Source organism: Lithobates pipiens, unplaced genomic scaffold (assembly GCF_037356315.1).
Source record: "Lithobates pipiens isolate NorthernLeopardFrog02 unplaced genomic scaffold, aLitPip1_a1.2 Scaffold_1, whole genome shotgun sequence".
NCBI lineage: Eukaryota > Metazoa > Chordata > Amphibia > Anura > Ranidae > Lithobates > Lithobates pipiens.
In genome coordinates, this window is record NW_027507685.1 from 152,848,105 (window position 1) to 152,869,747 (window position 21,643).

General features: G+C 44.9%; 1 protein-coding gene across 2 annotated transcripts; it reads right to left on the reverse strand.

The window, feature by feature from the left end:
* Positions 1-11,956: 11,956 nt before the first annotated feature.
* On the reverse strand, positions 11,957-21,145 carry SET (SET nuclear proto-oncogene). 2 transcript variants are annotated; one of them, XM_077478689.1, is made up of 8 exons: positions 20,724-21,145; positions 20,075-20,132; positions 17,582-17,724; positions 15,376-15,479; positions 15,180-15,293; positions 13,677-13,847; positions 13,446-13,599; positions 11,957-12,862 (listed from the first exon to the last, which is right to left on the reverse strand). In XM_077478689.1, coding segments are annotated over exons 1-8 (819 nt in total). In that variant the 5' UTR covers positions 20,797-21,145; the 3' UTR covers positions 11,957-12,860. The 2 variants fall into 2 exon arrangements, with proteins under 2 accessions (XP_077334815.1, XP_077334814.1); XM_077478688.1 differs by having other exon boundaries at positions 13,450-13,599; positions 20,724-21,144.
* Positions 21,146-21,643: the final 498 nt, after the last annotated feature.

Sequence of the window (21,643 nt, forward strand, 5' to 3'; positions counted from 1 at the left end):
GCACTTGTAGAGAGTAGTGAGTCAGCTGATGTAATATATACAACAGCAGCTGTGGCGTGACATCACAGGCTCGGCTCCTTTCTCCTAGACGTGTAGCGCCTTCTCATTGGGTTTCTTCAGTAGGTACAGTCAGCAGTGTGCTGACTGATATTAATAGCCAAGTGCTTTTGCCTTTCTTTTCATTAAGTTAAGCAACTACTTCTGTAGCTTGAGAGCATGCTTGAAGAATCCCAATATCCATGGCATGGAACCAGTTATCCTTGGTGGTCCTGGAAATGGGAGAAACTAATTTTCGTTCTCATAGGATGTCGAAGCCACCTAGTATGGGTATAAACACTACCCATGCTAAGAAAAATGCCAACAAGGACCCCTCATGGCAAAAAGGCCTAGATCCCAGCAAAGCCTCATGACTGAGGAAAAAAGAACCATTAGAGATGCTACTGGACATTTACTCAAAACTGGACTGAAAGAAATCCCAGTTGGGAGCAGCAAACTGCCAAAGGGTCCTAATTCTGGAAATTTTCCTGCCGAGTATGTAACTCTTAGAGAGAATGACACCAGGGCTCAATCCTTACTCCAACTGGACTGGAGGGTGATCCCATCTGGAGCTGTAAGGCCGCGTACACACGCGGGGACTGTTCGCTCAAGTTTGTCCGCTGAACAGTGTTTCGGCGGACAGTCCGCTCGTGTGTGGGCTTTCAGCGGACAGTTTCAGCGGACAGTCTGACAAACAAAGTTTTTCGGAAATTACGAAAAACTGTCCGCTGAAACTTGGTTTGAGCGGACAGTCCGCCCGTGTGTAGGCTTGTTCGTCAAACTAAGTCTCGCGCATGCTCAGAAAGAATTTACACGCCGAAGGTTGCATTGCAGTGTATAGGACGTCGTTTTCTAGTCCCGTCGTACGTGCCGTTCACGTCATCGCGCACGGTTTCAGCGGACTGTTCGTTCGTCGTGTGTGGGCAAGTCCGTCCATGCTAATTTTGAGCGGACTGTCCGCTGAAACTGTTTGACGGACAAAGTTGAGCGAACAGTCCCCGCGTGTGTACGCGGCCTAAGTAACCAAATGAATCCTTCCTAGCCTAAAGCTTTGATCTTGGAAAATTTCCAAGCGGAAGAGATAGCTCTTAGAGTACATGTCTTCATAGCTCAGTCTTTACCCAAGCTGGACTTAAGAGATCTCATCTGAAGCTGGCAAGGAAGTCCAGAGCAAGTAGTAAATGCCACCTAGTCTTGGCTCTCCTTCAAGTTTCAGATGCAGCCCCACCCCCTATCAAAGTACTGGATGAATAAGGGATAGTCTACTCATGAGATATCGGATAGGACATGGACTGCAGAGATCAGCCCTCTAAGCCCTTGTACACACGGTCAGAGAATCTGTCGGAATGAGTCTTATCGGACCGTGTCGTCAGATAATCCGACTGTGTGTGGTATGCATCGGACTGATTCCGTCCGAATCTCCGTCCGACCCAATTTTCCAACATGTTGGAAATATTTCCTGACCAACTGGGCCGGACGGACCTAATCCGATCATGTGTAGAGCATTTTCATCGGACCAAGTGCCACGCATGCTCAGATCAAATTCCTACATCAAAGCTATTGGCTACTAGCCTGAATGTAGTCCCATCGTAACGAAATTATGTCATCACGTTCTGAAAGATCGGATTTTTCGCCAACTTGGCCCGACCGTGTGTATGCAACAGTTTCCGACACAATCCGTCGGACTAAATCCGACGGGCAAAATCCGACGGATTTGGTTGGCAAAATCTCCGACCGTGTGTACGTGGGCTAAGAGCTTTTGCTTCAGTCCTCTCGATTCAGGGGCATTCTGGACTTTAACTGATTCTAAATAAAACAAAGGAATCTAAACTTAACAAGCCTTTTGCAAATCCTTTTGTAGGATTTAGATATTAGCTTAGAGAAACAACAGCCAAGCCTGATCAGTCTCTTGCTGGATGAGAAACCAGAAGAGATGAACAAGGGTGTAGTATCGTACTCTGCGACAGGAGCTCTCATCCGAGAGAGAAAGGTCTTCAATCAGATAGCCTGGTATCATCAAAGGCAGGAACCAAGGCCTGTTTGGCAAAATACTGCAATAACTGCCACGGTCTTTAGCAATAGACCCCAAAAAACAGTACATGGATCAGACTGGAGAGAAAGCATATGGCTTGTGAGACCTTTCCAAATCTGTCACAGCATCTGCATCTAGGGCTTGGCCCAGGCCGCCAGGGAAAGCTTTCCAGCTTGCAATAGTAAGAAGAAGCTAGCAGATCTAACTCGGACATCTTGTCCGGGGATGAAATCCACTTGAAGGCACCACTTGTTGCCCAATTGGGCCACAGAATATGGCTTCTTCCCATAAGTTCTGAATGTAGACTCAAATGAGATGATAGATATATTCTACTCCCCCCAGATCACAGTCATCTCTAAAGCCCCATACACACTATCAGATTTTCTGCTGATTTTTTCCTTTAGTTTTACCAAAACCACATAATATGAGCTCAAACCTTAGGAGTTTCAATTTGTATGCAATCAGGTAGGCCCTTGCACTACATGATATTGGTAAATCTGAAGACAAAATTCAGCAGAAAATCTGATAGTGTGCATGGGGCTGAACTCTTCTCAGTGGACTGACCCTGCAGGTTCGGACCTGGCCCCCGATGTAGGACACCAATGTGATGTTCTTCAGCCTCAGACTAAAAAGCCTGTGCCTACTGTGCAAAGTGCTCTCATTGGCCCGGAGGAGGGGGGCTGAGCTTTGCCACGGTGCAGTTTTCAGAAGTGGGGAAGGGGACCTGTTCCATCCTTAAAAGGTGGCAAATGTGGCGGGGGGGTGTAGACGAATAAGTGGAAGTCCACTTTTGGGTGGGACTCCGCTGACCTCAATTCCTAAAGAAATGTTCAATAAAACTGTTCTGACATTTTGGAAATTATTCTCGTGTTCATTGAGACATTGATTAAAATCGTATTGCTCAGGTACTCATTTATGCTGATCACTGAATATTTACAGATTGGGCTGCAGTATATAGGTTTAGTTCTGTGTCCTTTATATCCAATGATGCCAAAAAAATCCCTCTGCTGGAGGAAGACCACCGACTAGATAGATTACATTTGGAATTTTTGCACACAATGAAACCTATTAAGTTTGATGTGATCCAATAGTGGATAAACAGCAATTTGGCTTTAGTACCGTAAAGCGGTTCAAATGGAAAACTGCAAAACTTCACTCTTTGGGACAAAAGCTCCCTGTGCCAGTAATTGCGAGCCTGGGCAAAGAAGAAATTGGCAGATCAGACCACCACAATCCAAGATAAAGGGGAGTCGGTGGAGAAGTATCATGCTAGACTCAAAGGCCTTCGATGATCTGGGCTTCTCCCACTATGAAATGGCGCGCGCGCGCGCGCACACACACACACGCGTGCGCGTTATCTGCTTTTGTCTCAGGACTCAGAGAGGATATCAGAAAAAGCCTGATGGTGGCCCGACCTGAATATCGCTCAATGAAAATGTCCGATTTACTGCTGGTGGCCAGAGGGATAGAAAACCAAAAGGGGAAAAAAACCAACGCCCCTCATGGTAACAAGACGAAGATCCTGCCTACACTCGTCCATCACCACTGCCCAATACCAGGGAAAAGATCATCTGTTAAAACTGTGGGAAGCGGGGTCACACCAAAAGAGCATGCAGAGCCCCAAGACATCCGAGACAAGACAGGGATCCCCGTGAAGAGCAACGTGGACATGAACCTCCACCACCACGCCCCAACTCACGCTAGGAAATGGGCAAACCCATGTCACCCCTTATGACAGTGTCCTCTACATGTCCCTTGAATCTACTAGGAGCTGATGTGCTGTCGAGACGACAGGCGTCAATCATTTTCACACCTGAAGGGGAGGGGGGGTAAAGTTACATACTCACCTATCCTTGGAAGACTCATCTGCCTTAGGATGACACTTCATGGATCAATAACTCCAAGTCCAATACCGCAGGAAGTGCTTGACAGAATCCCTGCGTGCCTACGATCCACAGGACCGGAAGACAACTGTCACTTAAAGGTGCAACCAGTTTCAGTCAAGTTCAAAGAGGGCACATCATTGCCCCGGAAACCACAATACCCCCCTAAAGTTAGCCCAATCTGCAGCTATTTCGAAGCATGTCAAGGACCTCATGTTAAATGGAGCCCTGATACCCTGCGCATCTCCATGCAACATACCTCTGTTCTCTAGGAAGAAGAGAACCCCTAAAAGAGAACCAGCTACTTGCGGGGGTGTCCCTGACTGCAAAAGTACCTCACAGTGGTGGACCATGCAAACGCTCCATTCAGTGTCCACCCTCACCCCTCCTTCTGGCACCTTTTGCATTCACCCACGAAAAAACAGCAACATACCTAGACAGTTATGCCAAAAGGGGCACAGAACTCTCCAAGCTAGTTTGCAAAAGCTACGGCTATAATCCTTGACACATAACAAGAGGATCACCTGGAAGTGATTCTCCTCCAATATGTTGATGACCTTCTACACTGTGCAGCTGACTTACCCACTGTTGAAGTCACCTCAGAAAGCCAGTTGTGCTATCTTGCCAAATAGGGTTGCAAAGCCTCAAAGCCCAAATTGCAGTGGTGCTCAACATTGTAATTTTTCTTGGACACTGTCTTGTCCCATGGGACAAGACACCTCACTGAAGACAGGGTGAAAGCAATCTCTGACATCCCACTGCCAAAAGGCCATAAGCCCCTTCATTCCTTCCTTGGACTAATTTCCTATTGCAGAGCATGGATTCCAGAACTCTCCCTACTGATGCAACCTTTGTATCACGCCCTGAAATCAGACCCCTTCCAGATGTCTCCTGAAGCAATATCCAACTTTGAGGCCCTCAAGCACACCATCTCTCGCGCTAGGGTTCCCAGACTACGACAAAAATGTTCCAGATGTTCAGATACAAATGGCTTGGACATGCTACAGGTGTACTCATCCAATCACACGGCATCTGCCTACACCCTATAGGATATTATTCCTGTCGGCTGGATGCGATAGCAAGAGGAGGCCCATCGTGTTTGCAAGCTGTCTTTGCTGCACAAGCCTTGTTTGACAAAACTTCGGGCTTGGTCCTCGGACTCTGCCTCGTTCTGCTTGCTCCCCATGACATTGCTCCCATACTCAACCAAGATCCAGCCAAAACATCTGTCCACTGCCAGACACTTGAGACTCCTGTGTTCCTACCTTCTAGACAGCATTACTCTATTACGTTGTCAAACACTGATACCTACCACCCTTCTTCCACCTCGAGGGGGGAAAGGAGGAGAAGTCGAGTCTCGACTTGTCACCCCATGACTGCATCAAACTAATGCATCTCGAAGCCATGCATCTCCCCACCGTGAGTGAAATAGCCCTGCAGGATCCAGGTCACCACTGAAAAATCGGTTCTCCAAACTGAAACCTTACAACCGATGATATCTGCACAGGTGGCAGAGCTGCAAGCACTTACTACAGCATGTAAATTGGCAGAGGGAAAAAGAGCCAACATTCATATGGACTCAAGATATGCTTTCAGCGTTGCCCATGATTTTGGTGTCATCTGGAAGGACAGAGGGTTCCTGACAGCTGAAAGAACACCTGTGAAACATAGCTCAGCCATCAAGGACTTGATGGATGCCCTGCTTTTCCCAACCCAAGTGACTATTCTAAAAGTAAACAAACTCAACTCGAAGGAAGCTTGAAGCAATCTAGCCCATTCAGCTGCCAGACAGCCAGTGGTCCACGGGAAGTGGACAGCAAGGTGGTAGAAGAAGACCACCAAGTGCTTATCCTACAGACTCTCCCAGTGGACAGAGTTTATCTGAAATAATTACAGGAAGCAGCAAGTCCGGATGAGAAGGAAAGCTGGAAACGGAGAGGAGGAGCTCTCAGAGATGGACTATTCGAGTGCAACAGTAAGCCTTGTCTACCCAGGAGTATGTACCCAGCCATGGTGCAATGGGCAAATGGAGCTGCCCACTTGACAAAGACTTATGAACTTATGAGTTACTCCATTGACCAACAACTTCTGCAGATCATGCACTATCTGCAACAAATGTAACCCAGAACATACAGAAAAGGCACAGAAGAAGCACCTGGCAAAAGCCCTATACCCCCTTCCAGGGGATACAAATTGATAACTCCCAAATGCCAAAGGAGTGGCAGATTCGAATACGCCCTAGTGGAGGTGGACATGGCTGCCAGGACCACAACTAAGAAACTACTTAGCGAGATAGTATGTAGATTTGAGGTCCCAGAGGTGATAGAGAGCGATCAGGCCCAGCCTTCACAGCAAACCTTACAAAAGAGATTTGGGCAGCACTGGGGGTTCAGTTGGCTCTACACACCCCTTACCACCCTCAAAGTAGCAAGAAGGTAGAAAGGGACACTAAAAAAGCAGGATGTTAAAGATGGCCCAAAAGACTAACACAAGTCGGTCAGACAGTTTGCCCATTGCCCTGTTCAGTGTCAGACACACTCCCTTTGGGAAACATGCTCTATCCCCTTATGAAATTGTTTGGTTCAGCCCCCAGACTTGGCTGTTACTTTCCACAACAGTTACAGTTGCAATCTGATGTGTTGACTAATTATATAAGCGCATTATCACGAAAATTAACCCAAATGCATGTCCAGGTGTTTTTTTCCATTCCAGATCATGAATTAGATACAGGAACACACCAACTACTGCCTGGAGATTGGGGGCTGGTAAAGAAATTTGTGAGAAAACATTCTCTTGAACCCAGATATGATGGTCCATTCCAAGTTTTGCTGACCACAGCCACCTCAGTTGAATTGGCCGGGAAGAACACCTAAATACACGCTTTCCACTGCAAGAAAGCTGCAACCCCTGAAGACAATATTCCGTCCACTTCATGACGACCATGCTGCATATCCTTTTTCTGTTTGGTCTAGGGGGGAGGCCCAGGAGGTGGCCATCACAAAAAAATGATAACAATTATATTTTGGTATAACTCTTCAGGTACACGTGACCACCTTTATCTTTGATTACTGTGACATAGTACCTTGTCCATTTGACTCTCTTTCATGGCAATGCCATTGGTAGTGACATCCCTGATGGTAAGGATATATATATGTGTGTTTTACAGTTACTGGGAACAGAATTGTGGTTCCTGGGAGGGACAGTGGGTTGGAACATAGGACCAGATTAGAGGGTATCTGGACCGGTAAAAGTGCCATTGAAAAGGTCATTATGCCCCTCCATATCCTAGCAGAAGATACTCCCGATACATATACTGACCCAGCACAGTCAGAGGAGGAAGCGAGCAGTTCTCTCCGGAAGCTTTGACCCTCATGTGTAAACAGATGCTATAGGAGTTCCAAGGGGGGTCCCTGATGAATTCAAAGCCAGGGATCAGGTAAAAGCTGGTTTTGAGTCTTTGATCCCCATAATAACTGTCAACAAGAATGTAGATTGGATCAATTAGATATACTATAACCAACAAAGATTTGTGAATTACACTAAAGATGCCCTCCAGGGAATTGCTGACCAGTTAGCCCCACTTCCTACATGACAGTCCAGAACCGGATGGCCTTAGACATGGTGTTAGCTGAGAAATGAGGTGTCTGTCAAATGACAGAAAAAACAGGAACCTGTTGCACCTACATTCCTGATAATACCAGCCCAAATGGTAAAGTAACTTTAGCTATAAAGAAATTAAAAGATTTGTCATTGGAGTTGAAGAACTCAGGTATTACAGACCCATGGGATCAATATTTTAGCTGGATGAGTGGGTGGCAAAAAGTGCTCACCCAGATAGAGGTAACAGTATTAATAATCCTGGTTTTTAGCCATGATTGTATGCTGTATTCTACCTTTTGTAAAGAAGTTAATGAGTAAAGCTGTAGACATCAGCACACCTACATTTCTCCACCAAGAAAAAGAGCACCCTCTTATGATGGAGGATGACAAACCCTTCACTCCTCTACAGTCACTCCCTGTCCAAAATCTCACAATCATATAGGGATAGATAGCACCCGCTTGCCCTTCTCCAGCTGTATCGAGGGGGGTAGTGAACTAGTTGCTGCCTAACTCTATATAAAGCTTAAAAAGAGTTGCGGAGGAGAATGGGCCAGGTTAGTAGGACCTTTAGATGAGGGGCAGAAGAAAATAGCCATTTTTGGGGGGGGGACTGTGAAGGAATCTAACGTACATAATGATAATCAGAAAATGTCTATTTGTTTATGTGAATACATGTTCCTATGCTCCTTACTTATTATGTAGTATACAGATTGGCTCTCTGTTCGGAGTTGGAGTAAGATGGCGCCTGTACCCTACATCCCACGCGTTAGAAGAATGCATTTGAGATAAGAGAACCAGCTTCAACCGAACTTCAAGCATCAAGTTTCTCCATTTCTCTTGTATTTTAACCAATAAGACGTACCACTTAGACTGACATAGCAATGACGTGGGTAGGCATTCAACCTCTTAATTGCAACTCCGCTGACTAACACTTCAACCATAGATCCTGCACATATGCACAGATAAAATACCCAAACAAGTTGTTGAATGCCATCTTTCAATGCATCCACTAAGGACATGAGTGAAATCCTCCAGGTATCTACCCTAGTCATCTTTTCTCATCCATCAAGCCCAAATTTTAGGGCCTGACACGCACTTATGGCTCCAACTGACAGCTTGTTACCCCTATAAAGAACAACCTTGGGTGTTTGGTCTATGCATACATCAGATAAAAGTCTACATTACATTTTGTCAAATTATTGGTTACTTCTCCCTTATACAACACATCTTTAAGTGAGGATGAAAAGGGAAACGTTGAGGGTACCAAGACCCCAACCCAGTACCCTTTGGGGGTTCAACATTTTCAGGAGCAGCAATTTCAAGGTAGCGTAAATTACTTACACAAGGAAACAAATGTTCAAGGCTGACAAACTCTGGGTCTCTTCAGTAGACCCAGCAGGATGGTTCATCTTTTACCACCTCTGATCCAGGTTCTTCTGTGGTACCTACTCTAGCAACAAGGAGGGAGAACTTTTCAAAGTTGGTTTTCTAAACCAGAAAACTCCAAAGTTTGTGTTTTAACAGCTGAAGAAAATTCTTTCCTGAACTGAGGAAGGTGGTTTAAAAAGCCTGATAACTGGAGGAAATCAGATCTACTTGGAACTGACCCCTAGGAGTTTCATAGTAAGGTTGAATAAAGACACCACTCCATCCAGTTCAACTTGAGTGAGTGTCTACCCCTATCCCTGTACATTACACACTCACATTGGTCCCTACCCTCAAGGAGCCTACAATCTAGGGTCTGCATTCATATACTAGGGCCAATTGTTGGACAGAAGCCAATTAACCTACCTGCATGTCTTTGCAGTGCGGGAGGAAACTAGAGTACCCGGAGGAAACCTATGCAGGCACAGGGAGAAAATGCAAACTCCAGGCAGGTAGTGTCGCGGTTGGGATTTGAACCAGCGATCCTTTTTACTGCTAACCACTACACCACTGTGCCGCCCAAAGGAAGCTATAGCTATGTTCCTCCCTACCAGATACAGGAATTTAAGATCCTTCTCCTCCACCCCTTTACCATCACTGAGTAACAGCCTGCTGACAATAGGTGAACCCCGGCTGCATTAAAAAAAAAATTAAGATTAATATCAGCTTTGAAGGGCGACTATTAATACCTGGCAAACTATCAACCTCAATGTAATGCAGGGGGGCTATGTGTTGGGAGAAAGTTGCTGCCTTGTTAAACCAGTGATCCACCTGGAAACAATCTCCATAGTGTACACACCAGTAGTTATGTGCCTCATAAGCAGCCATTCCTCTCCCACGTAGACAAACAAAGGACTACAGATAAAAGTGGGCAGCAGTGAGAATGCCCTGCTCCAAAAGATGGCATCAAACATGCCTGATGCCTCACAAAAGTACACTGCTCCTGTAGCTGTAATGTGCGAGGAATGTATAGGAACATGGTAAACAAAAAAAGGCATAGGTACCCCTTTCTCAAGTTACAGCTACTCACCCCATTCCATACTGCAGTACGCCCGGGAAGGGGGTTATATAAAAAAAAAAAACTTCACCCATCCCGGCAGGCATGTCACTGAGGCTTTCAGGGACGATTTCCTAGCTGGGAATCACCACCATAGACTTGTATAGCACTGTTGACCAGGCAGTTTAAAAAAAAATGCACAAGTTCAGTGCTGTCTATGTACCATTTCTCTTGGCCTTAGCACAATTGATCCAGACCGCAAAGCCAGCCTCATGTTCCCAATAGAATTTTCCATTTTCTCCTTGGGCCCCTTCCAATGGGCAGTTGACTTTAGAGGGCACCAAAAATTTTAAAGCTTTCTATATTAGCCACAGACCACTGGCAGCATGCCACAGTGCATAAAGGCTACTACTCGAGAAGATCCTACAAACATCTGACACTGCAGGCTTTTTTATTCCTGTAGTGTGGGGGCAATTAAATCTTCGAGTGCAAGTGGTTAATATATCCTAATCATACCCAAAACTAGGTCTCAAACTGGCAGCCCTCTAGCTGTTGCAAAACTACAAGCCCCATAATGCCTCTGCCTGTGGGTGCAATGCTTAATAGACCTTGTAGTATTGGACCCCAGCGCAAAACCATGTAAACCCAGTCAGAGGGTTTGAATCTTGGCTGGATCAACAGGGACTGGATAAGATTTGAGCCACCCATGGGCAGGCTGATTGACTTGGGTACAACCAACATATCTGATTTTTATGATGAGTTAAAATCGCTAGCAATAATTACTTTGTTGCCCAGCAGCGACAGCTCAAGAGGCATTTCCCCCCCACCAACTATGGCCTGGCTAAAGCTAGTGGGAAATACTACCCTCTACCATGTGGTGCGATCCAAGTTTCTCTTCAAATCAGCCAGCTGTCTGATGTTTCCAATCAGATCTGAACCATAACAAGCTTATGCATTGCAGAAAGCCTTACAGTAGGATGACCAGCAGTTACTATCAAACCCCATCTACTCAATGAAAGTTAAAGTGGTTGTAAACCCCTACACATACCCAGTAAAGTGACATTAGGTGACAGATGAAAAATACTCCTACATAATTTTTCACTGTATCTGTAGTCATTTTTGCTGTAGCATGTTCTGAAAACTCAGATTTTGAAAACCCCTGCGGCCCCTTTCACACAGTATAGAGAACGGGCACAGCTGTGAATAGGTGTCAGGCTGAGTGCTGTAGGTCCCTCCGTGACCTTTTTTTAACTGTTGCCGGAGGTGGATTCATACCATGAACATAAAAAGTGAGAACACAAAAGGTTGTTATAGAAGCTACAGTATGTTAGTTGATGCTATTAAATCTGGCCAAGGGAGCAACTTCTGGATGAGATTATTCAGTAAGTGGCACCAGGACAGGGTAGTTGTAGCCACAGAAGGGGGGAGGAGAAAAAAAAATAAAAAATCCCCGGAGTGCAGTGCAAACTAAAAAATAGGCAAGTCTGTCATACTGTGAAGACTTTATTGCAATAATTTCAATATATCTACTCAAAACTGTTGTATTAAAGGCTTATAAGACCATCTAGGCATTTAACCCAATTACCAACAGGTCTGAAAGCTGTCTTGTCGTATAAACAATAGACGTACAGATCACACCAATTACTTTATTCATATAGTGTTGACAGGAAGGAAAAAAAAAAAAAAAAAAAAAAAAAAAAAAAATCTGCCAAAAGCAGATTTAACAGACTAGTAATCAGATTAAGTGCCTACACACCGTTGCCAAGCAAGTTACAAAAATGACCAAACTCCATATTCGGAGTGTTGAGTTGCTGGCTGTATAGGGGTTTACAACCTGTATGTGCCTCTGGCTTGGCAGGTTAGTTTGAAAGTTATTACAAAAATGCCCTGTATCAAAAACATTAAATATCAGCCTGAGAATAAAAACTAAAATGAGTGAAAACATACAGGCAGGAAAGAAAGAAACTGAGTGAAAACCAGCAGTCCCTTTGTGTACACATTTAGTTTTATTGTAACAAAGCAACTTGTACACTTTAACGTTTAAAACTGAGCATTATTTCCTTTCCAAAAAAGAAAAAAAAAAAGGTTGTTTTTTTTGACAATGTCCATTTCTGTGTCAGGGCTGAGAGCCATCGAGGAGTTTTATTTTAGCTTTTTACTATTTTAAAAGTGTCTTAAACTGCATGGATGTCTTGAAAAACATCACAAACATGCCAGAGAAAAGCCATATTTCCAAAATGCCCAACCTAGCCCTCCCACCCCTCCCTGCTGTCTCTGAAAACCCTCCCTCAGACTATCCCTTCCCCACAATGTTTTTTTTATTCTTTTTCAACATTTTTTAAACAAGAAAAAAAAAAAAAAAAAAATAGACCGATACATGTTGGTAACTGCCATCTTCCCATAGTCACATGGAAATAGTAACCTCTGAGCCCAATATACACAGGAGAGAAAAAAAAAAAAAAAAGATTATGGAAAGGCTAGACTGCTACGCACTACCACACAGGGTCTAAGACCTCAGCTTAGACCAAAGGCAGCCGGCTGAGGACACAAGACTCCGCGCATACACCTTATGATGGTACAGGTTGTAGTTTGATTTCAGGAGAATGGATTTGGTGGAAAAAAAAAAAAAAAAGGTTAGAGATTTCCACTGTATTTTTACTCAGTTCTTACCTCTCCCCCCAAAAAAATAAAATAAAAATATGAACCATAATAAACAGGGGAAGGGACCAAGAACAAGGCGACCAATCACACAAAAAATAAAAATAAAAAAATAAACACAACAGCATCTTGCTCCCAGGGACTGGATAAAAAAAAAAAAAAAAGAAAAAAAAGAAAAAAGGGGTGGAATCCAAACAATGCAATCACTTAATCGTCTTCGCCTTCATCTTCCTGTAAACCAAAAGAAAATAGAGTATACGTTACAGGGAAGAAGAGTTAGTAAAACCTTTAGCGCTAGCCTATGCTAACAATTGGAAACCAAATTCAGTGGCAGCTGATGAACCCAACAGGAGTTTATCCCAATGACCCATCCTAACGTGCATCATGAACTTAATCCACATGGCAAGCAACATAGTCCAATGGCCTCTACTGTATATAAGCCTGCTAAGGTCATGGGGGTTCATAGATTTTTTTTTTTAAGCAGCTTTAGGGGCAAGCAAATATAAAAGCACTTATCAAAACTGGAGAATGGTAACCAACTTCCAAACTCATTTTCAATGCTCAACTAAACAAGCTGAAGATTGGTTGGCATGTACCCCAAGCCATTCCCCACATCTTTTGTACCCCCCCTCGAGTGTAAGCTCTACGAGCAGGGCCCTCCTGAATTTAACAAATTCCCCCACATTGTAAAAGCACTGCATAAACTGATAGCGCTATATAAAAATCTTGTATAACACAGATGCTCCAGTTTTGATTAAAAATTGCCGTTTACTTATAAACAGTTTCGCATGCATAAGTAAAGATGTTTACGTACATACCTCGGCCTCTTCTCCCTCCTCATCTTCGTCGTCATCCTCCTCTCCTTCAACCTCATCTTCATCACCTTCCTCATCAATATCCTCAAGTCCTTCCTCTTCGTCGTCATCGTCTTCCTCTCCTTCATTTTCTTCATCCTCCATATCTGGAACCTAATTATATGTATAATTTTAGCTACCACCGATTATGTACGTAGAGATGACTAAAGATTAAAGCAGATGTTACTTACAAGGTAGTACTGTAATGGATTAGGCCATATGTCATCCTTTATAACCTCTCCAAGCTCATCTGCGCCAGCATCAGAATGATCCGTGAACCAAGTGAAAAAGCTTTCAGGTTCTTCGTGTTGCCTCTTTCGGCTGGCTTTATTTTGTGTTGAGCTAGAGCGCTTCGTCAAATCCTAAAGTGAAGACAAAACCTCAAATTTCAGAACATTGCATAAAAAAAAAAAAAAAAAAAAATTGAAGGTAGATTCTGGCTACTGCCCCCACACACGCCTTTGCACCAACTTGGGCAATGACCGGGAAGAGGGAAACCTAGCATCCATATTTTCCATCATTTCACCAATGCAAATTCACACCCAACCCCTTTTACTGCCAGAGCCAAATGTCACTATTTCTGCAGTGATTTCTAAAGCCCAAACGTTGTATAAAAAAAAAAAAAAAAAAAAGTTAATTTTAGGACATACTACATTCTGGTAAGATAAAAGATGGAAGTTGCACCAATAGTTATAGTAGGTAAGGTTGAATAAAGACAACTAGTCCATCCAGTTTAACCTGTGTAGGTGCATGTGTCAGCATCTATATTTCCCATAACCCTGTATGTTGTGCTCTTTAAAATGCACATAAAATGGTCTCAAAAATACATACTATCTGCAGCCATCACCAACTGCAGAAAAGAGTTCCACATTCCTGATGCCCCAACAGTGAAAAAAAAACCCTGTGAAGTTTAAGGTTAAGCTGTATCTCCAATCTCATTGTGTCCATGTCCTCTTACATTCCCTGAGACTGAATGTTTTTTCCCCATGCTGGGAAACTCAGAGGCATTTGTAAGACACCATCATGTCCCCACAAACGCAATTTCTCTAGCGAGAATAGATTTAGTGTCTGCAGTCGTCGTGCAAACATGTAAAGCGTTAAAATCTTGTACACCAAATTAAAGCAATTTTTACATTAACATTTGAAAAGCTTTTATAGGTCACCTTTGGGGTAACAATGAACAGCAGCTCTAGAATTATTGCCCTCATTCCAATACATGCAGCGATATGCAACACCTAGCACAAGCAAGGTTTTCTTACAAAGGCATCCCCAGTGTTCACATTCATATGTACATGTAGGAAGCAAGTTTCTTTGGTGTAAACATTTGACAGAGTCCCTTTTGTGATAATATGTGGCAAGTTATTTGAAACACTAGGGGTCTTAAGCACTGAAGCCAAGTGCAGGCCAGGCTTGCTAGTTTTCCCCAAAGGTGACCTATAAAGGCTTTTAAAATGTCACCCAATGTAAAAATTGTCTGAATTTGGTGTACAATATTTCCATGGCAGACAGGGAAAGTGACACCCGAAACCATAAGACGTTCTATATACTACTTACAGGTTCTTTACAGCTAGGTTGCAAATTCCCACACCCCATCAAAAAGCCATCAAGATTCCATTCAATGCCTACTCATGTTGTGTGCCTTATAAGTAACCATTACCAAGGGCACTAGCAACCTTCTAATGTCAAATTCCTACCTTTCCAGCTTTCCATTTTATCTCTGTTGATTTTGAGGATGGATCGCCACTCTCATTTAAGTGAAACTCTTTAGAGAGAACTTTGTTTTCAAAGTAAGGATTTTCATCAAAATTCTGCCAAAGAGAAATAAAGGGTCAGCTACCAAGTTCTCCAATCAAGACTGATAAACCACACAAAATACTTAATTGTACATACAAAATCTATTCTGTATCCAGATTTTATGTCTTCAAACTCTGTGACTTCCACCCGGGTGAGATAGTGAAGTGCTTCCTCATCCTCTTCGCCCAACAGTGCAGAGACTGCAAAGAAAAAAAAAAAAAAAAAAAAAGGTTAGAAATGGTTACCAAGCCACTATGATCCTTATGTTCCGATTCACTTCAATGATCTGTTCACAACACAACTACTAATACCTATGACAATGTATAACTGGGGGCAAAAGGTTTAGCTTTAGATGCAGTAAAGAGGAATTAGAACACCTGCCAGGTTTATTTGTCTATCTTACCATTATCACCAAGAGTGAAAGAAAATACCAACCTTTGGGTTGACACCAAAACAGAAATGGGAGGGGAAAACTTCTAACACCAATTCTGGTGACTTGAGATTTCTCATAACTTCCTGTTTTGGCTTTGAGAAAGACTTGGCGAAAATTCCCCAGACATGGATAGCAAAAATATGACAAGTGGTTATAACCCTCCCATACTCTATACAAAAATGCAACAAAGTTTAGGGCTCAGATAACATGATTTCAGTCTTGAGTAGAATTGCAAAACAACACAAGTAAAATCGAATAGTTTATTGGTGACTGTTCACATCAATGCAACTCAGCAGAGTAGGGTGAAGACAGTATGAAAAAGGTACTACTTGGGTGCGATTTTGACCCCATAGAATATGCAAACCACATCCAAGTTGCACTACACAGTTGCATTGAAAATTGGCTTTGCAGCAGTGTGGACCTAGCCTAAATGCCATTAAGCAAGCCCAGTGCATAAAGTCTAGGTCAGTGAGGGCAAACTTTGGCACCCCAAATGTTTTGGAACTACATTTCCCATGATGCACAGGCACTCTGCAGTGTAGTGGGGCATCATGGGATATGTAGTTCCAAAACATCTGGGATGCAAAGTTTCACCATCACTGGTCTAGGTTGTCAGCAATATACCCAATACGCAGTCTCATTTAGACTACTTTACATAAAATGCCCTGTTTAGCCCACTCATTTTATTAACAAGGTTTGCATACAGCCTTGTACACTAGTTTCTTTTGTGCATCCCCGCAGGTTGCATGAGGGGAAAACAAAAAATAAGCAACCAACCAACCCCCCCCCCCCCCCAAAAAAAACTGCTCTGGTCAGGAGCTGCTGTACTAACAATCTCCCCTGCTGAGTTGTTGTATTCTGACAGGGGGTTGGCCCCTCTGTCAGGGCAGTCCAACCAGCACCCTCAGTGGCTCAGAGCGCGCTGGTCGACAGTCGGCTACCGATTTTTCCAGCATGTGTCTGACAGAAGCCACACCGACATACACATGGGAAGAACAACATCCAGTGTTTTTTGTAACTGCAAATGTCGAGACATTCTGTCCGTGTGTACGGAGCTTAAGGCAAACGGCGGACCACCATTGTAAATCACAACAATCTCATATACAACCTAGAAGATGAGCATTGCATCCAGCATCAACTTTCTAGACTTAACAACTGAAGTCTTATATACGTGTCAGGAGAAAAAAAAAAAAAAAAAAAAAAAAAAAAAAATAATCTATGCAATACCTCTACGTTGCATGCCTGTGCAATGTTATAGACAGACATTAAAGTGGTTGTATACCCGTAGGACACAAAAAAAAAAAGAAAAAAAAAAAAAAAAACCCACACACCTGTAAGGTAAAGGCATAATGAGCTAGTATGGAGCACATACTAGCCCATTATGAAATACCTTAGAATGAGGTGTCGGTATCCCGTGCTTCCGGGTGCACGACTCCGGCACCGAGTGGCTTCAGCCGCGATGACATCCCTGCACATGCACGCTGGTTTCTACCTGGCAAGGTCCAGCAGGCGTTTCCAGACCTTCAGCTGGGGCATTTGCCACTGATGTCAGTGCCTGTATTGTAAAGTGAACGTCTCCTAAACTGTCCCTATTATAGGCTTACTTGTAGGTAAAAGTTCATAATTTGGGTATACAACCACTTTAAGGCAAAAAAAAAAAAAAAAAAAAAAAAAAAAAAAAAAAAAAAGGGGACATCTGTGCCTTCAACATACTAAAAGGCAATTGGAATGAACACTCATACGGCCAAATTGAATTTGAGGGCAACCTTCATAAAAAGATCTACAATTATGAGCTCTAAAGTGAATATCGGTCACACCTGCAATGTACATTTCTAGCGTCATATTAGGCTAAACATAAAATATTCTTACCTTGTGGGTGATTGACAAATGTTGTGACCCAAAAATTTGGGATTTTGGCGATCAATTCTGACCTCTTCTGAAAGAATGGCTGACGAAGTTTGTTGTATTTCTGTTCTACTTTCAATATCTCCTCACTGGCTTGTTCGTTCAGTCTACAGAGAGAAAAATTATTGGAATTACAAAAACTGCCATTTAAAAGCAGCTACAAACATTAAAAGACCAATTTGTTATCAAGGATAGAATGTTACACCAGAAAGCATAAGATGAAGACTGGAATTTCAGTGCTCAATATGGTTTACTGCACTTTGTATCACTAATTGTGGCCACTAACTGCCAAACGAGCTGTTTTTGTGAAGAAATATGAGAGAAGGCAGAAAAGTGGTCCACAGACTCTGCACAACCCCCACTTGTGTTTTTTTTATATAGTCACCCCTACTTCACAAGTAGATGACTAAATAGTACGCGTTTAACAAAACAGCTATACAAACAGTAAAAGCCATGGTGCATGCTCCCAAGTTTATTTTAAAATGCATCCAAAGTCCAAAAAAAATTCATAAAGATAATACAAGGGTTATATCCCATCGGAAGAAACATTGAATTTCTTATGACCAAAACCCAAAGATTTAAGTGGTCACCAAAACAGAAGAAAGTCTACCAACTGGAATATTTGTTACAGTAAAAAGCACCAAGGCAGACTACACAAAAAAAAAAAAAAAAAACTGTACAAATCTAAACAATCCTTTCAACATCAAATCAGGCAGTGCAATACAAAGTTGGTGGTCAGATGGTAAGCTGACCGAGCGCTCAAAACCCTTTAGACCTCCGAACAATTTAGTATAACGACCTGTCTGATTCAATACAAGTTAAGTGTATTTATTAGCTCTACTACACACAAAAAAGTATGCTGTGCTGATCCACAAGGATTTCCACACACCTTGGAGCTTTTCTCTTCCTTACTGCTGCGCATACAGCAGGGGTTTCTCAACTCCTAGAGACCCACTAACAGGCCAAGACAAGATAGCTGAACTACACCATACGTGATACCATTTGCTGCTCAGTGACCGCAGTATTCTTGTCAGCCTATTCCCAAAGTAATAACTAAACTCTGGCCTGTCAGTGGGTCCCAGGGACATGAGTTAAGAACCACTGGTCTACACAGTGGTTCTTAATCTCAGTCCTCAAGTACCCCCAACAAGCCATGTTTTATCTCTTAGATAAAATAGCTGTTATCAAATTCCATATCATCAATATTGATTTAAAGCACCTGTGCAAAGTATAGGAAAACATGACCTGTTGAGGGTACTTGAGGGGTTGAGAACCACTGGACTACATGATACGTAGTATCCCTTCACACCCTGACCCACTGGTGAGATTTCACTTTGCTACCTTCTCATTTTGGGAATCTCTTTAATGGTACAGACAGAACAGGAAGGGGAAATCTCCAATGGCACAGGAAGTGAAGTGTCCCCCCCCCCCCCCCAAAAAAGAAAAAACTGACAAGACAGTAAGGAAAAAAAACAAATGGGAACAAACCTCCTGTGACACACACGGGACAGGAAGTGAAATCTAAGAGGAAATAAGAGAAAATCTCCCCAAACCACAGTGATGGAACGTGAAAGGGAAATCTTTTCAATGGAAGATAGATGAGAGAGGAAGTAAAGGGAAATCATAGGCACACAGGACAAGAAATCTAACAGCACAAACAAAAAGGAAAATCCCCCCCAATAGCTTAACGTGACAAGAAAAAGGGGCGATTTCCCCAACAGCACAAAATGACAATGTATTTTAAACACAGCAAAGACATGAAGAAAAAAAAAATTGAAAACCTGCTTAAAATTCATTAAAAAAAAATTGGCAAAATTTTTTTTTCCCCTCTAAATACCGATTGCTAGGGGGTCCCTCGTAGTCTGCCTTCATTGCCCGGGCTGGTGACATCACTTCCCCTTGCGCCGCACATTCACCTGGGACCTGTCACGTGTCCCAGGTGACTGTACGGCGTATCATGGCGCCCTGCGCCGCTCGCGCATGCGCAGTGGGTGCCCGGCTGTGAAGCCACAGCCGGGTGCCCACAGTATGCATGACGGCGCCGCGAGCGGAGAACGAGAGGGGGGGCTTCGTTCCCCCGCATCGCTGGACCCTGGGGCAGGTAAGTGTCCGATTATTAAAAGCCAGCAGCTGCAGTATTTGTAGCTGCTGACTTTTAATGTTTTTTTTTAAGGGGTACCCCACTTTAAGTACGTGACAAGAAATAATGTGAAGTCTCCCCAGTGGCACAAACAGGACATGAGAACAGAAGAGGCGGCAAAGAACATACCAAACGGCACAAAAATTGGGCCGAAAACAGGAAGTGCAATTTAACAGCACAAAAACTGCACATGAGAAAAAAAACAAACAAAAAAAAATAAAACACGAGTTCCCTCCATACACAGAATACTCATCTAATATAATGTAGCGAAGGTGACCCTATGGAGGGAGGAATGGACACACACCGTACACACTTACCTGTCTATTTCATTCTGTACTTCGTCGATATGCTCGATGGCTTCCTGTTGCTCTTTTTCTAGGAGGAGAAAACAAAGACTGGTATGAGAGGGATGTAGATCGGGGTGTATATTGGACGAGGTGTGTAGATCGGGACGGGGGGTGTATATTGGCGGGAGAACAGAGCGGTGGTTGATCGGAGAGGGGGGTCGGTATCCTGGGGCCTCTCACCCACGTGGGTCTCCCGGCTCACAGGAAGTGGCCCGTACACACAGGCCGCGTCCAGCGGGAAGGACGAACCCTGCGGCCCGGGGGACCCACGTGGAAGCGGCGCGGACACCCCTCTCCCTTCCCCCCGGGGGTGGGCGATAGCAGAGCTCAGCCGCTGAGTGTCCCCACGAGGAGCCCCGGCCTGCGCCATGCGGATCAGGACGGAAGCATCATGGCGGAGGACAATGAGCCGGCCGGGCCTCCTGCGCCACCCGGGGCCGGACCATGCCACCCTCCCCTCCCGGCCTCGGCCCAGCGCCGCCCGGCGACTCTCCTTCCCGCCTTGACCCCCTCCCGGCCTCGTGCAGCGCCCAGCCCGCCTTCTCCCCGGGGCCTTCCCGGCCAGCGCGCCTTGTGGAAAATGGCCGCCCTCCCCCTCCTCCTTCCCTCCCCGGCTCACCTGAGGTCTCGTCCGCTCCGTCGTGGTTGGAGTTCACCTCCTTTTTACTGAGTTTGGCCGCCGGCGCCGACATGTTGCTGTAGAGGGGGGAGAGAGAGGCGAGGAGAGCGGAGAGTGGGGTGCAGGCTCGGGCCTGGCTGCTAAAGGGAGGAGGAGAGAGGAAGCTGCTCCTCGGTGAGGCGGTGCAGGGACCGCTCCTGGGAAGGGAGGAGGAGGGGGGAGGACGGAACACCTCAGCAGTGATCCCCTCCTTCCTGCACGGCTTGAGAGATGCTGACGGGCGGCCCGGAGCGGGACAGGCAGACTAGTGCGATGGCCGCCGCTGTGTGTGTGTGAGGTAAATGTCGCTCGCCACCACTGTGTGAGTGAGAGAGAAAAGAAGGGGAGGGGCGCACTGCGCTCGGCACCAACACGCGCTCCCGCTCTTGGGATCGAGGCAGCACCACCTCCTCCACAAGGGCGGGGGGAGGGGGTGTGCTAACAGGTGGGCGGGACTTCCAGCATCATTTTCGATCGAAAGCCCCTCCCTCCCTCCAGCGGTTCTTGGGAAAGGTGGGGCGAGCTGTTGGGATTGGAACGGGCGCGAGGCTGGGGGGGGGAGTCACGTGAGGGGGCGGGAAACAGGGCGAGCTCGTGGTGCGGATGCGCGCTCAGTTCCCGCCGCACGCGGCGAGGGGAGGGGGCTGCGGCGGTGGGTGTTGGTGGTGTGTGGGCACGCCCACCCCGCGCACCAGTGTCCTGTAACCCTGTAGGTGCCTGGCTGGAGGGGGAGGGTTATATAATGCCGAGAGCGGGCAGGCGGGCGAGCGCCCTTGTTGTGTGCGCACCCCCTGCTGGTCGGTCACAGGTGGGACATCCCCACACACCTCTGTAGGTGATATTGTCCACGCTGCAAATGAACGTCAAAGTTTGAAATACGG

Bases quoted from the DNA above. Each gene is read 5' to 3' on its own strand.
- SET (XM_077478688.1), bottom strand. From the start codon at position 20,796: ATGTCGGCGCCGGCGGCCAAACTCAGTAAAAAGGAGGTGAACTCCAAC. The intron at 20,133-20,723 runs GTGAGCCGGGGA...TTCTCCTCCTAG, and splicing joins CGGAGCGGACGAGACCTCAG to AAAAAGAGCAACAGGAAGCC. The intron at 12,863-13,449 runs GTATGTACGTAA...TTTGGTTTACAG, and splicing joins AGGAGGGAGAAGAGGCCGAG to GAAGATGAAGGCGAAGACGA.